At 61.7% G+C, this 17,359-nt stretch overlaps 1 protein-coding gene across 5 annotated transcripts in view; it reads right to left on the bottom strand.

The window, feature by feature from the left end:
- Positions 1-378: 378 nt before the first annotated feature.
- TRAPPC9 (trafficking protein particle complex subunit 9) overlaps positions 379-17,359 on the bottom strand; it is a 385,435-nt gene continuing 368,454 nt past the window's right edge. For all 5 annotated transcript variants that reach the window (XM_068983500.1, XM_068983498.1, XM_068983502.1 and 2 more), the window contains 2 exons: positions 1,641-1,861; positions 379-1,102 (listed from right to left, as the gene is read on the bottom strand). In XM_068983500.1, the coding sequence (XP_068839601.1) occupies positions 935-1,102; positions 1,641-1,861 (389 nt within the window). In that variant the 3' untranslated portion in view covers positions 379-934. The remainder of the gene's footprint in view (positions 1,103-1,640; positions 1,862-17,359) is intronic.

The raw sequence follows: 17,359 nt of genomic DNA, 5'->3' as shown, positions 1-17,359 counted from the left end.
CTGGGGAGGCCAGAGCCATCCTGGGGGCTCGGGGCCACAGTGCCGGGACTCAAGACGGTGTTTACAGAGAGATGAGAACCAGGCCCAAAGAGCACATGCTTGGGGAGGGGCTGGGGTTCACAGGGACAGATGGACATGGCTCCAACCCTGCTGCCCACCGGCCATGCGTGCCGTGGTGGGTTGCAGGAATCCCTACCTGAGCTGGGGGCCGACAAGCTGGGCGGGGCGGGGGGCGGCCGCCTGACTGCGCTGGACAAGCAGAGGCAAGGATGCAGGTGACCAGCAGAGAAGCAAGGCAGGCCCTTTATTGGAGAATCTGTCACTGATACACAGACACACACAGGCCACGCCCCCGAGCCCGGCCTGGAACCAGCCCAGGGCCCAGGACAGCTGAGGCAGGGGTGTCCACTCCCAGGGGCAGCGGGAAACTCTCAGTGTCACCCACGGTGCCATCTCTCCCAGTTCTGCTGCCTCGGGGTCCCCAGGAGAAGAGCCAGCCCTTGGAGGATTCCAAGGGCCAAGGGGGCTGAGGGAGGCTCCCCAGACCCGCCCGGGAAGGGCTCCTCCCTCATGCTTGCCTTCTCTTCCTACCAGCTGGGTTGTGAACCCCAGGTCACGAGAATAGGTGCAGGGACCCCAGGCCTGGGCTGGGTGGATGGGCCACACTGTGGGGTCTGGGTCAGCATCTGCCATAGCCCAAGCTCGCAGGGGGGCCCCGATGGGCAGGGTGGGAAGGGGCGAGGCTGCCACATGCGGGGCCCCTGCGAGTCCCAGAGAGGACGCAGCAGGCAGACGTGGGGGCTGCGGGCTGGGGGTCGGGTGGCCAGGAGGAGGGGACGGGCATCGTGGCAGCGGCCGTGGCCCCATCCCCGGATAGGGGGGCCTCTGGTCGTCTCTCCCTGCAGGATCAGGGACCCGGGACAGGGCGGGGTGCTCAGGCTTGCGCCTCCAGGGCGCGCACGTGCACGCTGGGCAGGCAGAACCAGGATGGGGGCAGCTCCTTGCTGGGGCCGTCCTCGTGGAACTGGATGTGGAGGAAGAAGTCGCCCGTGTAGAGGAAGAGGAGCGCCCCGAGGCAGGCCGCCTGGCCCGACGGCTGCACCTGAGAGAGGAGGCAGAGGTGAGAGCCAGGAGCCACGGGGCCCCTAAAGCCCGGGGAGACCCAGGGCCAACTGGACGTGGGGGCCGGGGAGGACCCCCAGGCCTGGCTCCGCGACCCTCCAGGGCTTCTCTGCGCTGTTGCCCCAAGCAAGTCCCTGCACCTCTCTGCACCTCAGCTCCTGACAGCAGGAGCTGACAGCACCTCCCTCCCTGGGCTGTCTGGGGGTCAGCGAGCTGGGGAGTGTCTGGGGCCAAAGGCGCATGCCCACCGGTGAGCGGAGCGGGAGGACCATGCCTCGTGACCTCATCTGCTCCTCTGGGCACAGTGACTGCTGAGCAAGGGGGAGCTGCCTGCAGCGGGCAGGCCAGTGGTGCCCTGGATGCCCCATCCCAGCTCCTCCACAGCCCCACCTCGCCATCGTGGCCCTGCTCCCGGGACTCACGTATGGAGACTCTCCTGGGGTCTCCAGGAGAGTCAGGCCAACAAGGGTCAATGTGGAGCCTCTGCACCTGCCGCCCCGGGGGAGGGCCCCACGCACCTTGTCCAGGTAGAAGGTGCCGGAGCCCACGAAGGACACGGCATGGTGCAGGTCGTAGTTGTGCACGCCGTTCTGGTGGTCCTGGAAGGGCACCACGCTGAGGGCAAAGGGGCCCACGCTGCGCGGGCTCCTGTTGGTCAGCCGCACCTCCAGGTGCACCAGGTCGCCCACCTGGCAGGCCGCCGCCTGGCAGTCACAGGGCTGTCCGTCCACCAGCACGTCTGCAGGGACACAGGGCGCCAGAGCATCAGGGCCCTGGCCACCCGCCTGCCTCCCCCGTTCACCAGCTCCTCCCCCCGCCACAGCTGCCCCCCGCGCTGTGCCAGCCTGGGGGTGGGATACCTGCAGGCCCCAGCACCTGCTCTCCCGACCTGCAGGCTGGGGGTTCCCGGGGGGGCCTCCTAGATGCCCCAGCTGGAAGGGCTAATCTCTGGCCCTGACCCTCAGGGGCTCCTGCAGGTGGCAAGTAGCCAGGAGAGGGACTCGGACCTGGAGGGGACCATGCGCAGGCCAAGGACCAGGCAGGGGCCCAGCCAGGTGGGCCTTTATGGAGTCACCTGCAGGGTGACCTGCCCAGAGGCCCCCGTGAGGGCTGGGCTGGCCCTGGGGGCACCAGGGAAACGTGACAGCAGCTGGGGGGAGGCCCAGGGGTCACAGAGCAGGCTGAGCACTGTCGGGCAGGGGACAGGAAACAAGGGGCTACATGGGGTGAGGGGTTGGGCAGGCAGACGGGAGAGGCCACACTGTGACCCCCGAGCAGGCCGGCTGGAGGACTGCTGTCTGGCCCAGGCGCAAGGCACAGGCTGGGAGGTCAGAGGGACGAGTGTCCTGAAAACAGGCAGAGGAAGGAGGAGCTGAGCAGCTTCTCCTGAGTCCTGCCACTCGCCCTCCCTGGGCCCTGGCGTCCTCTTCTTTAGGAGATAAGAGGAAAGTCTACTTCACAGAGGTTTTGCAAGAACCAGAAACCCGAAAGCAGGGGGATGGGGCGCACGGCCGCCCTGCCGGATCTTATCACTGGTGCCCACATCCACCCTGGGCAGCAGAGACTGTGCGGGTGGGCCAGGTCCTGGACCAGCTTTAATCCCCAGCCCACAGGGACAATTGGCATTTATGCAGCTTCTCCAGGCCCTTCCTCACCTGGGCTGGCGGTGAATGTGATGGGTGCAGGTGAGCTGGCGCGGCGCCGATGCAATAGACAGAGAGCGCCCGGGACCCAGTCCTGCCAGCCTCTCCCGGGCCGCTGTGTCCAGGAGGGCCGCAGACCACACCCTACCTGCTGGCAGGCCACATGCAGGACCTGGAGGGCCCCAGCCCCAGGGAAGGGGCCCCCCGGAGAGGTCAGGAGGGGTGTCCTGGCCTGGAGGCCTGTCTCCTGACCCTCAGGCTGTGGGGGAGCCATGCGCCAGAGACCTCGACCTGGGGGTTCCTTGGGAGCGGTGGGCAGGACACACAGAACGCCAGCTCTGTGAGGGCTAGCCTTCTTCCCGAGAGACCCCCGGAACCCTGGGCCTGTGCCACCCAAGTGGGGTGTGGGAGACAGTGACACCCCCGAAGACGTTCACGCCCTAGCCCCTGGAGCCCGAGCCGGGTGTTCCCACACGTGGCAAGGACCCTGAGGAGCTGAGTGGCTTCGAGCATCCGGGTGGCCCGATATCATCATCCCCAAGGTTGTAAGGGCAGGAGGGGCAGGAGAGAGCCTGGGGAGGCTGTGTGGCCGGGGAGGCAGGAGACACTCAGAACAAAAGGGAGCTCTGACCACAGGGTGGCCACTGACACCAGTCTCCAGACCCTGGGCCAGGTTCCCACCGCCTGTGTTTCTAGTCACACTGCCTCTCCACCCCAGTCCTGCAGGCCCGGCCCGGCCCGGCCCTGGGGCCTCTGCACCGGCGGCACACCTGGGCCCCCGGGAGAGGCGGCCTCTAACCACGCAGCACAGCGCCGTCCTGCCCGGCACTCCCTCATGCCGCATCTCCTGACCTCGGCATCTTCTCTCAAGTTCCCTCGCTTGCCCACCTGTTTGTTCACTGTCTGTGTTCCCCTCTTCTTGCCCCAGCACCTGGGCCAGGCAGGCGCCCTTCTATCTCATCTTTGTTGACCAAATGAATGGATGAATCAGAGAGTGAATGAGTGGGCTGTGGGACTGGGGTCAGTTCAGCTCAGTTTGGTTGCTCAGCCGTGTCTGACTCTTTGCGACCGCATGGACGGAAGCAAGCCAGGCCTCGTTGTCCATCACCAACTCCCGGAGTCCACCCAAACCCATGTCCATTGAGTCGGTGATGCCATCCAACCATCTCATCCTCTGTCGTCCCCTTCTCCTCCAGCCCTCAATTTTTCCCAGCATCAGGGCCTTTTCAAATGAGTCAGTTCTTCACATCAGGTGGTCAAAGTATTGGAGTTTCAGCTTCAGCATCAGTCCTTCCAATGAATATTCAGGACTGATTTCCTTTAGGATGGACTGGTTGGATCTTCTTGCTGTACAAGGGACTCTCAAGAGGTTCAAATCCCTCTCAAGGGGCTCAAGGGCCCCTTGGGACCCCTGGAGCTCAAAGAGACTGGGCCAGCCTCTCGAGTGTCCCACAGAGGGGACCACAGAACCAAGCTGCCACCGCCCGGCTCTGATCCCAACTCGCGTGCCAGGCTTTCGTGGAGGAGATTCTTCGTGCAGGAGCAGCTCATGTTGTAAGAAACCTCCGGGGAGCAGATTAGCCTCTTCCCTTGGAGCATTAAATCGGGCCACAGTCCATCTCCTCCCGCCGCCCCCAGCCCACTTCTCCTTCACTTTTAATACCAGCCAGCATCACGGACTTCATTCTATCCAGCCCAGGATCCCTCCCGAAGCGGCTGCCGCGTTTATGCTACAGCACGTCGCCAGGCTCTGGCAGGAACATGGCTATAAATAGAAGGCGAGAGGAGGGAAGGGCCTGCGGGGCCCACTCCAGCGAGGGAGGCGCGGGGAGAAAGGCAGCTGGCCAGTGCCAGCCACGGGCGGCCACCGTGGGGACGTGGGGCGGGGTTCACGCGGGGAGAGCACGCAGAGGGTGGGGGAGCTGCTTACACCCGAGGCTGCACCTGAAGGCAGAGTAAGCACGATGCTGTCCCCCTACACCCCCCTCCAGAGCCTCCCCCAAGGCCAAGAAGCCTCCCCCAGCAGCCTCACGGGCTCCTGGAGGGCAGAGGGCACAGGGCACAGGCGTGGTTTCCACGGGCTTTGAGCAGGGATGCTGAGGTGTAGAGAGGAGATGGGGCTGCCAGGGCCCTGACGGAGGGTCTGCCACCCGGGGCGGGGGTGGGGAGGGTGCTCCTACTTCTGGAGCCGGGGCCAGGTCTTTCTGCCTCGGCTTCCCCTCTCTCCCAGGAGGGGTGGGAAGAGCTCTGCTTCCCCAGGCGGGGCCAGTTTTAGACCCCCGCCCAGCCTCACCGAACGCAGCCTCTGCTGCACTCTGTGCCTGGAGGGAGCTGGCCTTCCTGGTGCCCAGGAGATACGGGGCACAGCACTCACTGCAGAGGGCTCCTGGCTCAGAGGAGCCTAGCAGCAGGGGCAGGGCCCGGGGGGAGGGGGTGTCCCGGCTCGGCCTCTGCACCCAGGGCCCCTCTCCCTCTCCACCTCCCCCCACAGGCACTGCCCGCCTCTCATTTCACCATTAATGTTCTTGGGGGTGACAGCAGCTCCTGAGGGCACCCTGGCCAGTGTCGTGAGGTTTCATCATCTCATGCAGTCCCCAGACCAAGCCCGCCAGGTGGCGCGGACACGGCCTCACTTACAGGGGTCCCAGTGGGGAGAGGCCCGCGGCCACCCAGGTGCACAGCTGAGCACTCAGCTCCCTCGGGAACCCTGATGGCCAGGGCATGCGTTATTTTTCATACAGCTTTATTGAGATTTAGTTCACAAACCACAGCTCACCCACTGAAGTGCACAATTCCATGGCTTTTCACCTATTCCCAGATCTGAGCAACCATCGCTACAGGCAACGTGAGAGTGTTTTTATCACCTCCAAAAGCGACCCCCTGCCCCTTCTCCTCTCCCACCTGTCCCCTACCCCCGAACAACCAGGATTCAAGCTTCCAGCTCTACAGACACCCCAGTTCTATGGACTGTCACACAAGAGTGGGGAACCACTCCCTTCTCCAGGCGATCTTCCCGACCCAGGGATCAAACCTGGGTCTCCTGCATTGCAGGCAGATTCTTTACTGTCTGAGCCACCAGGGAAACCCCCATAACCACACATACTCGGTCTTTAAGAGCAGGCTTCTCTCCCCAAGTGTGATGCTGCTGGGGCTCAGTCTGTGGGCGTCTATGCCTTGCTCCTTCTCATGATGGACACACTACAGCTGGGCATCCACGTGTTTGTGGACGGGCACCCGAGTGCCTCCGCCCTTGTCTGTTGTGAGCAATGCCGCTGCAGACGCTCGAGGACAGTGTCTGTGTGGACACAGTTCTCTGGTTCCCGAGGGCACACACCTCAGAGCGGAACTGCCGGTTGGAGTCGGGGGGCGGCATTTAACCAGCCGAGGGATCACCAGGCTGTGCTCTGCAGCAGCGGCGTGACCTCGCCGTCACGCCCACCGTGTTCAGATCCTCTACGTTCCTCCCAGCACTTGCACTGCCCACCTTTTCTGTCCAGCCATCCCAGCACATGGCGCAGTGGCATCTCCTGCCGAAACCATGCCTGGCCAGGCTGCTACAGCCCTCGTGGTCCACGGGGTGGACGTGTGTCTCTGCCCTCTGATCCAGACACAGGTTTGCAAAGGCCTTCTTTCTGGTCTTATTCACTCATCTCTCCCTGGCTGGGAGCCTTCTGGAATTTCAGTCCCTTAACCCTACTCGTCCCCTGGGGCTGAGGGCCGGGCCGAGGGCCGGGATGTAGACGGGCCTCTCTCCCCATAAGCATGGCAGAGGACAGAGGGCTGGGAAGACCCGAGGCCAGCACAGCGTGTCAGGACCTGGACTCCAGAAAGGCAGCTGGGAGCAGGGGCTCCGGAGCCACGAGGAGGGCTGGGTGGAGATCAGAGCCTGAGGACGGCAAGTCAGGCACAGGCCAGCAGTCAGGCCGGCCCTGCGGCGTCCACAGCGTCTCTCCAGTATGGTCCATGGAGTGGGTGGGTGTGAAGGTTAGGGGTGGGCAGACACTCCCGGCACTTGAGAGACACTTGCCAAATGGCTGCGAACAGTCCGGCAGTTCTAAACCACTGCGGACTTTTCAAAAGAAAAGACCTGCCTAGCGGCTCCCTGGAGTTGCGCTTCCTAGGTCTGTTCTGACGTGTGTGTGTATGTGTGTCCAGGACCAAGGGCACTCTGTGAGGCATGGACAAAGAGCAGGGTGGGACTCTGGGTGGAGCCTACACAGCATGTTCCCCCGGGGGCCAAAGGAGACATGGAAAACATCAGCAGGCCCCAAGGTCACAGGCAAGTCACTTTTCAGTGGCGAAGAAGGGGGCTTGTGGATTTCGTGTTCAACTGACTCATCTAACAGTCTGCTCGTTCCTTCCTTAGGGCCTGGCTCCCACAGTCGGTGGTGGAGGCCTGTTCTTCCCCTGGAGCCCGGACTCCTGACAAGGACGCTGTTCCGGGCTCACCTTTCTTTCTGGGCTTTTGGGTTCTTTGACAAAACTGGATGGCTAAGCAGACTTACGGTCTGATTCTGGACACAACAGAATCTTTAGAGACACAAGGAGGAATGAGTGAGGGGAAGGCCTGAGAGGAGCCGGAGAGAGTCAGGTTCTCAAAGATCTACCAAGCGGCCTTCAGCTAAGATGTATTTGAATTTCAAATTTCACAAGGCACACACATTTTTCTAGTTGACATAAATCTTGGATGGGCCTAGATTTTAGAGCCAATTTGATTCAGGCAAGGCTAGGTTTGAGAATTAATCAAGCTTTGTCACCCTTTAAATGAAGCACAAAAGAAAAAAAAAAAAAACCTCAAATGAGAAAAGAATAATAGCTGAGCCTTGGGATATGGGCTGAGAAGCAAGGCAAAGCCCCTGGCCAGTGAGTTTTGCTTCGCCCTCAACACCAGCGTCCTTGGGAGAAGGCACGGGCAGACCTAGCAGAAAACCCTGTAATTTCCAATGATCCAGTGAAAAGCGGTGAACTTCCTCTGCTGCAAACGTAGCTAGTTGCTCTGTAGGCAACCAGGGCAGCAAGTCTTCCCTGGGTACCAATGAGAGCCAAGTCACTGACCTACTCTCTGCGGCTATTAGGAAACTCAGATACAAGAGTGTACTGACCTAGGGAACCATGTGGGCCTTCAGCACCCACATTTCAGCTCACAAGCACAAGCATGCATGCATGCATGCACACACAGCCTCTCCTAGCACGCCCACTCCTCCAAGTCTTGACCAACTGCACCAAATATAGGTTCCCTTAGTCCAGAAGTTTCCAATGTTGTTTTGCTATTTTCCTGAAAGAGTTGGCAAAAGAGGTTAGAAGCGCAGAAATGCCCCGCAGGTGGGGGTGACGGTGTTCTGGGAGAGGACATTACACAAAAGTAGGCAGTGGGCATCTGGGGAGGAGGTGTGAAACCACACAGTCCCCCTACACCCACCCTGCCCTCTGAGCCTCCCTCCCTGTGGGGAAGGGGGTGGCTCCTTCTGTCCCCTGTGCGGGGCTCAGACGGGGATGCACCAGCGGCAGGGCTGCTCCTGAGAGCTCAGCTCGGGCTGCCCGGGGCCTCAGGGTCATGGGCTCGTCCTGCCCTTGGGCGCTCATCAAGGTGGGCACTGCGTGAGACCAGGGCTCTGCTCTCAAGGCGCCAAACGTCGTGTGTTTTTAACAGTCACTGAGGTAGCTAATTAGTTCATAAACCAGAATGCCTCCTCCCCAGAACCCAGGGAGGGAGACTGCTCCAGACCCGCACATGTAATTACCCTCCAGTTGAGAACAGCTCCTGAGGAGCCGTTTGGCTCTCTTGGGTAAATAATTTACTTTTACAACTTTTCATTAAAGATTAAAGGGAATTAAATTAAAATTAAGGCGAGCTGGAGTTGGAGGGGGGACGTATGAGGCTGGGAGCTGGCTCGTGGAGATGTTCTCGGGCTTCCTGGGCACATCCGTGCAGGGGCCGGTTGGTGGGGAGCCCCAGGCGGCCATGGCCCACGTGGACCATGGCTGCTGGGGACCCTGTGAACCTGCTTCAGTGACAGGGAGAAACACACTCGGCCCCCCCCACCCACCGGGTCAGGGGTCCCCCTGCCGTGGTTTTCCCCCCGGGCTGGTGGGCCAGGTGAGCAGGGTGGCGGAGCTCAGACCACATCCTGGTTCCGAGAGAGCCAGAGCTTCTGTCTCCTCCCCTGATGCAGCCAGAGGGCTGGGGTGCAGAGCCAGGAGACGGCTGAGCTCCAAACCAGGGCAGAGACGTGCCTGACAGGCTCAAGGGGTGACGGCGGGGACCACAGGTGAACCCGGAGACGGCTGAGCTCCAACCCAGGGCATAGACGTGCCCGACAGGCTCGAGGCGTGATGGCAGGGACCACGGGTGAGCTGGGAGACGGCTGAGCTCCAACCCGGGGCAGAGATGCGCCCAACAGGCTCGAGGGGTGACGGCGGGGACCACAGGCAGCAGTGCACGCGCAGCTCAAGGCCGGGCGGGTGTGAAGAGCCTGTGTTCGGGGCAGGGTCTCGCCGGAAGGTACCACGCTGCTGGCTGGCCCTCTGTCTCCCCTCTGGCAGTGCACCCCAGCCCCCAGGGGCTTAAGGCCCTGCCCACCCGCCCCGTCCGCCTGGGGGCCTGTTGGGCTGGCCCTTCCCTCATGGAACACTTGCTCTGAGACGTTCTGGCAGGCGGAGGCCGGCTGGGTGTTCACCAAACCAGTCCCTTAGCGGTAAGGTGCGGACGCGAGCCTGAGTCGTGGCCAGGGGACAGTAGGGGGACAATGACACACGCCCCGCAAAGCTGGCCCACAAACTCATCCCCCCTGCAGTCCCTGCTTGGCCGAGAGACAGAACTAAAGATGCTGGGTGGGTCAGGGGAGGATCCACAGGATAAGGGCAGTGGTGTGGCGGGCGGGGGTCCCTGAGCCCCAGATAGACCCCACCACCCACACCACGAGACACAGAGCAAGGCTGCTGTGTTGGGCCCCTGAAATTTGGGGCTGTCTGTTACAGCCGTGCAGCTTACAGGCCTCCAGGGCTCGTCTATCCAAATCGTCTCCCTTCAGAAGGGGCACCGGGACCTGGTACGGAGCCGGTGTGCCCAGGGCCGGGCTGCGAATCTGATGCTGGGTGGGTCCTGGGATCCGGGGGGCCCTCCCTTCCCCTCTGGAACAGAGCTGCCTTCTGCACAGGGAACACCACCACCGCATGCTGGAGACAGGGCCTCCATTAAGTCCTCTGCCTTCAACCTTCTCTTTCTGGACAAGGACCTCAACTGACGATAAACCAGGGGGAAAAACAGGACAAAAGGATGAATGCTGTGCCTGCTGGCTGGGGGCATTATGCAAAGACATCATTCTGAGGACAGCAGAGAATTTAAAATGACTCCGCTGTCCCCGAGCAGCGTCCCTACCTTTTCAATCTCTCATTTTTCATCTTCTCTCAAGACTCAATAAAGCGGCGATCGCTGCCACCCAGGCAGGCCCTCCGCGGCTCCTGTGGCCCTGTGTCCAGCCTGGTCCTCCCCACAAGGTCACCCCAGCCCCAGACCACCTCCCTGCAGGGTCAGACCGCGCAGGCGGCTGCCGGCACCAGGAGGATAGGGAGGACCTACGACCTTCCTTCCCAGATGAGAGGGCTGAGGGCTGGAGGGAGGGGCACGCGGGGGGAGGAGGTCATCCCAGCGGGCATGGGCAGGGGCTGTGCAGCTGGTTTCATGCCACTGGACCTTTGTACAGGCTGTTGAAGCTGCCCTGTCTGCCTGTCCAGCTCAGCCTCGCCTGAGCTGCACTCAGCACTCGGCACTTACCTGGGGTCCTGCCTGCCCAAAAATGTGTGCACGCTTCCCTCCGTCCCCCGGTGCCCAGCAGGGCCCAGGTACCTTGGGTGTCCCCAGGATTTGCAGACCTTCTGCTGTCTGGTAGCGGGGCCAGGCGCAGAAGCCAGGTCTCTGGATTCCTGGGTCAGTCCAGAGGATTGGAGGGTAGGGGGAGACAGCCAAGAAGAGAAAGGGTTTCCATTGAGAAGATGTAAAAGGGTGTCGATACAGGATTGATGGCCTTCAGAGTCTTCTAGACCAAGCTGAAGACCCCCTGCCGCTCCTCCTCTGTTTGCCCTTCCCCAGCGCCCTGTGACACCCCTCCTGCCATCCACCACCCCCTCACAGGACCCCCGATACTCTCTGCCTTGCCAGCTCCTCTGGTCCTTTCCAAAACTCAACTCGAGCAGCACTCTCTCCAGGAAGACTTCCTGAATCACACCCAGCTTTGCACAAGGCTATATCATGTATAGCCTCATGCCAGGATTTTCTGTTGACAAAATGTCTCATTGATTTGAAGCTCACTGAAGGTGAGCTTTTCGAAGGCAGGGCTCAGGGTTCAGTCACTGAACTGATGAATGAACAAGGCCTGCCTATGGCTTGCTGTGTGACCTTAGGGAAATCACTTAACTTCTCTGAGCCTCTGCTTGCTCATCTGTATGTAACATGGGAGGAATGAACTGGATGGCTTCAAGACAGGCTTCATGGTGCTCAGGCCTGGGCTCACCCCTCCAGGTCCACTTCAGACCACTCTCTCTGCTGAGCCAGAGTGGCATGCGGGCTCACTTGGCATCTAGTTGCTGTGCCAGGACTGTCCCCCAACACTCCCCAGCTCTCGTCTCAGCCTTTTTGCACACGGCCCAGGGCCTGACACCTGCCTGGTGCTCGATCAACATTTATCATGTCAAACGGACTCTTTAAGCAGTGACAGCCAAAGCTTCCCATAGACATGTAGCATCCCAGAGCACACAGATCATTCGGGAAGGACATGGGCCACAAGAGAACCTGCCGAGTGGCCCGTGCGGCTGAACTACGGGAGCTGGGCCGCTGGACAGACGGCGGTGCTGAGCCGGCTGCCCTGCGCTGGACTGGGATCAGGGTCGGGCCACTCCTGGCCGTGAGAAAGGGTGCCCGTTGAGCCCCCAGGGCACTGCCCTGCCAAGGCTTGGCCACCAGCCCTTTGGCAGGTGGGCTTAGGGGCTCAGGAGGAGGTAGTAAGGGGGCCCCCCGTGGACCCTCTGCCCAGGCCAGGGCGAGCAGCACTGCAGAAAGTCCCTTGGTGGAGCTCGCAGTGTGGGGGGTGGGGGTGGGCTGAGGCCTGCACAAACCCACTGCCCCGGCCCCGACCCGGGGCACAGGGGTCAGACAGGGCAGGGAGACTCCAGAGCAGACCAGCCTGCAGACGATGGGCCCAGCTGGCCGTCCGCGCGGCGAGGACCTTGTGCTGGGCCTAAGCATCCTCACCAGAGGCGACCCTGTGGACGGAAGCCCTGGCCTGGCTTCTCAGGCGGGGCCCTGAGCGTCCCAGAGGCTCCGGGGGGCCGACACACACGAGGGTCCGGACTTTCTTGGACTAAGGCGGGCCCCCTGAAAATGAGTGCGGGCCCCCTGAAAATGAGTGCGGGCCAACCGGCTCCGGGCCCATCTCCCGGGGGACCACGCCAGCTCCCGTCTGCTGCCCTCCATGTCCCCTCCACTGGAGACGCGCCCGGCGGAGAACAGGTGTCCGGGGGCCGCTGCCTCTCCTACCGGCCAGGCCCTCCGTGCGCAGAGGAGGAGCTGGGGCCAGGCCGCACCCCCGTCCTGCACGGTGCCCTGTGAAAGGCTCCGGGGCTGGGCCGGGCTCAGGCTACGGGGCCGCCTGGGCATCCCTGAACTGGAAGAGAAGGCCCTTGCCCAGGGGCCCATGGCTGACTCGTGGCCCTCTGCTCCCAGACGGGCCTCATGCCACTCTGGAAGGACTGCTGGCTTCTCTGATGCACTCGGTGTCCCCAGAGGCCCCACAGCCAAGGTTTCCCCCTCTCCCTGCAGGCCCCTGTGCCCTTGCTCCCTCCTCCAAGAAGCCCTCTTGCACCTGCCCAAATAGAGCAAGGAGCCCCTAAAGCTCCTGCCCGCCCAATTCCTGGCCCTGTCTGTCTCTGAGCTTAAAGCTCTGAGCTGCGACTGCTTCTTTCTCAGCACCAAGCAGGGCGTGAGCTCCTGCAAGGTCACCAGGGCTCCGTAGCCCCCAGCAGGGAGGCTCCAGGCCCTCATTCCCTGCTCAGACCCCCTGGCAGCCCCCTCAGCGCCAGTTGATGGAACGGGTAAGCTCTTAAATCTCCTCCAGGTCACGGCACTTCCCATCTTTTCTGGTGGTGACTTCCACATGTCTGGCCCTGCTACAGAAAACAGCAGGCCTGTCTCCCCGAACCCCAGCCTCAGGGCCTGTGTTTAAGTTTGCAGAGGATGAACTTCTCACCCCCTTGGCTGGGGACCCCTACGAGAAGGCCTCTCAGTTCAGGGGCTGTGTCCACCCTCTGCTCCCGTGAATGGGGTTGAGCCTCAGTCAAAAGCTGACGTGGGCCTCACTGGTTGTTTGCCCAGTGGTTTCTCATTAACTGAAAATGAAAAATTAAAGACAAAAAGTCACCAGGGATGCAGGAAGGTGGGGGTGGGGATTAGGGGCCCATGGATGACCCTGGGGAACTCAGCCTCCACCACTCCCCAGGACACAGTCACCTCCCGGGACCCCGTGCCGGGGTCCGCAGCTCAGGTGCGGCAGAGCCGGGGCAAGTCCAGGCGCGTGTGACCTCACCAGACCCCCCACGAAACCAGGCTGTGTCTCCGCAGCCTTCATGACCTGCCAGCAAAGGCTGAGTGAGGCCAGGAGGGGTCCGCCTGCTCCTGTGTCCCCAGCAGGTGCTCAGGACACGCAGTGACCTGCGCCCCCAACCAAAGTCCTGCAGCAGTAGGCGCACCACGGCCGCCACCTGCCCAGGGCCACTGGGGCCCCCCATGGGGCTCGGGAAACATGCAGCGGTGTGTGGGGCCGCCTCTTCCCCGGGGAGCTGGGGGCACGGCAGCGCAATGTCATCAGGGCACCAAGCTCTGGAGGGCGCACGTGAGCCCTGCCCACCCTAGGGGACTATCAGATCCCGGTGTCCTGGGCGGTGGGGGGGTCTCTGGTCTAGGAGCCGGCAGGCCCGTCTGACAGCCCTGGCTGAGCTTGAGAAATGCCATGTTTATGGCTCAGTGAGTGGGCCTGGCACCCCAAGGCTGGTACAAAAGAAACCCGGGTCACTTGCATTCCCCCTAACAGCTCATCACCAGGCCCATGGGATCTGTGGCCTAAATCTCACCCCAACCACGCCAAAGATGTGGGGGCCTCGGGACTCCAGGCCTGGGTTCAGAACCCCATGCCAGATGGATAGCCAAAACATGTGTCTCCATGTTGGAGTATGCGAATGGTACGTGATCAGCCACGGGGCCCTGGCCGAGGCCCGAGGAGCAGCTGCGGAGGCTGACCAAACCAAAACCCAAACCCTAAACCCTAACCCCTAATCCTAACCCTAAACTTAAACCCCAAACCCTACCCCTAATCATAAGCCCCAACCCTAATCCCCAACCACAAACCCTGACCCCAAACCTAATGCCTAACCCTGACACTAACCCCTAACCTCAAATACTAATCCTAACCCTAAACCCTAACCCTAAACCTAACCCTAATCCTAACCCCTAACTCTAACCCCAACCCATAACTGTAACCCAAACCCTAACCCTAAACCCCAACCCCTAACCTGCACCCAAACCCTAACCCCTAACTCTAAACCCAACCCTAAGCCTAACCCTAACCCCAACCCCAACCCCTAACCCTAAACCCAACCCCTAACTCTAACCCTAAACCCTAAGCCTAAGCCTAACCCTAAACCCTACCCCAACCCCTAACTCTAAACCCAACCCCTAACTCTAACCCTAAACCCTAAGCCTAACCCTAAACCTAAACCCTACCCCCAACCCTAACCCTGCAGCGCTGCTGCCCCGCCTGCCCCCGCTGCATCCATGAAGCAAACCCTCTGCCTCTTTCACCTCCCCTCCGCCCCCAGCAGCCCCCCAACTTCCGCACATGCCATGGTCCCTTCATCCACCCACATGGCCCAGAGCCCTGCCTCCCCGTAGATGGTCGATGGTGTCTCTCAGGCCAGGCTCACGAGAGAGGCCGAGCCCCTCAGCCCTGAACAGGCCGGAAACTCCAGCAGGTCTGCGGACTCGCAGGCCCCCAGCCCCAAAGCCCAGAGACAAGGAGCTCCCCGTCCTTCTGGCTCAGCGACTGTCTAAAGGGCCAGAGGCCAGGAAACGTCTTGGGAGATGAGTTCACTCAGCCCTGGCAGCTGGGGAACCCTGGAGCCCTGGGAATTCATCAGGGCATGGGGGCGCTGTGGGGCTCACTGGGTTCTGGGAGTCCCCGGGGCATGTGCCAGCCACCCTAGAGCTCCTCCCAGTGTGATGACACTCTGGGTTGTAAGACGGTGGGTTCACCGCTCACTGCTGCTCGGGTGGGCACTGGTCAGAGACTCCTTTAACCCTTGTGCCCCCCAGCACCCTGCCCCTCCTGCTGCAGAGAAGGTATCAGTGTTGCCGTTTTATGGATGAGAAGGCTGAAGCCCAGGAAGTTAAGGAAAGGCTTGGTATCACCTGGGCTGCCCCACACCTGTGCTTATGCCTGGGACAACTTGACTTAGTCCTGGCTGCCCGTCAGACTCCTCGCCCCTCCAGGAAGTCTGACCTGGGCTCCAGGCCAAGCTCTCCATCCTCACCTGACCCCCAGACAGCGTCACAGCTGCCCCTTCCGCCCAGAACCGCCTCCTCTGGGCTCTGAGCCCATGCCCCCTCCCCTCTGAAACCTGGCCCCCACGCCAAGCTCCTCCAGGCCCTCTATTCTGCTCCAGTACACACAGCAGACCGGGCCCCCAGCTGCCCCACGTGGCATCAGATGGACCCTGCAGATGCCACCAGACGCTCCTTTTCACTCCCACCTCCAGCAATGCCACTCTACCCCTGCTTCAAGAGAGGCCCCGAGGATGGGGTGAGTGTGGGGGGTGAGTGCAGCTCCCAGGCTGGGGGTCAGGGCAGCGTGGGGGTAAGGGCAGAGAGAGGTGTGCAGGGCGAGGGTCCCTGGAGGGAGGGCTTGGGGCGGAGAAGCACAGAGGAGGGGATGCCTGGTTCAGAGAAGCTTGTGAAGGAGCAGGTGTGGCAACCTTGAATCGCTGAGCTGGAGGGGACGGGGTGATTATTCAGCCTCTCTGCCCCACCCTCATGCCCTCCTGGTTTGACCAATCAGCCTCCTACCATCACGTGAGAGGCAGCCCATACCTCTCTGGGCCAGCACAGCACTCCTTCCAGGAGAAAAAGGGAATGTTTAAAAGCAACATGGACACTGATTGCATGCTGTGTTGTCTGCTTAATTAGCAGGAAAGCCATTTTGGCCCCAGAGCAGCACCCTGGAGAGGGGTCCAAGGCTTCTGACACGTGGGGGCAGGCTGCCGAGGCCTTTGCTGCCAAGGGCTGGGGAAGAGACCCGGCAGGCCGGGCCTGCCACGCTGCCAGCTGGGCTCAGGGTGGGAGCACAGGTGGGGACTGCCTCCCCTGGGGCCAGATGCTCAGCAGCTCTAAACCAGGCTGGCCAGCCAGGACGGAAGGCACTTCACCCTTCTAGCCTGACACACACACCTCCACTGTGGCTGGGAGTCCGAGCCCAGGTTTGCCAGCATGGCCCTTGGAGTCCGGGGCTGGGACAGGACGCGGTGTGAGCACTGGCACCGGGCGGTCCCCTCCCTCTGCACCCAGAGTGCGAGCTCAGCCACTTCAGTCATGTCCGACTCTGTGCGACCCCATGGACTGTAGGCTCCTCTCTCTGTGGGATTCTCCAGGCAGGAACGCTAGAGTGGGTTGCTGAGCCCTGTTCCCAGCTCCAGCGCCCCTCATGCCCGGTCTGGCTGCCCCCCTGCCGTCCCCGCTCCCTAAGGGGTCCCCGCTCCCTAAGGGGTCCCCGCCCCCCGGCTCTGGTACCAAGTTCAGGTGCAGATCCCTGACTGACACGCTCTGCAGCACACAAAGCCATGAGGAGAACAGACGGCCCTCCGCAGGGGACGGGGTCTCCTGGCCGCACCCCTCCCCCACACCAATCAGGGGGAGGCCCCCGTCTGAACAAGCTGGATCACAGCTGAAGGTACCTTGGCAGTGCCCGCTGCTACACACAGGGCAGCCCGCCCCGACTCGAGGCTGGTACCAAGTTCAGGTGCAGACCCCTGACTAAGGGGAGGGAGAGATGCTGCTTTAGAGACCCCTGAAGAAAGGCTGTAATGAGCACGTCAGGAGCCGGAATGCAAATCAGGACACTGGAAACAGTTTGTTCTCCAGAACAATTTCATCATTGCCACCACCACCTCCTTCCAAGGAGTGCCTGTTTGCTTAGGAAGCGGGTGAGCCAGTCAGGTCAGGCTCCATGGGGCCAGAAGCCCTGGGCAGCCCCTCTTTGCTGCAGCTCACCCAAAGAGTGAGGGTGGAAACCCAGGCCCAGGCTCCGGGGGTCACAGGGCTACACGGCTGGGGTGGAACCCTGAGCCCACCACTAGCCACACCACCACCCGGCTTCCTGGAAGTGGAACAGGTCTTAGTAACAGGGCTGGTGGAAACTTCTACATTCTCTCATCAAACAGGAAAGAGAGGAGTATTTACTGAGGGCCTTGGCTTGACACTAGCTGGATGCAGATACAGCAGCAGGCACGTTTCAAATGACTCTGTCTTCTCAGTGGCCTAGTGAGGGTTAAGAGAA

The sequence above is a fragment of the Capricornis sumatraensis genome, chromosome 11 (assembly GCF_032405125.1).
Source record: "Capricornis sumatraensis isolate serow.1 chromosome 11, serow.2, whole genome shotgun sequence".
NCBI lineage: Eukaryota > Metazoa > Chordata > Mammalia > Artiodactyla > Bovidae > Capricornis > Capricornis sumatraensis.
Note: the sequence above shows the minus strand (reverse complement) of the source record. Positions and strands in the feature narration are given on the sequence as shown.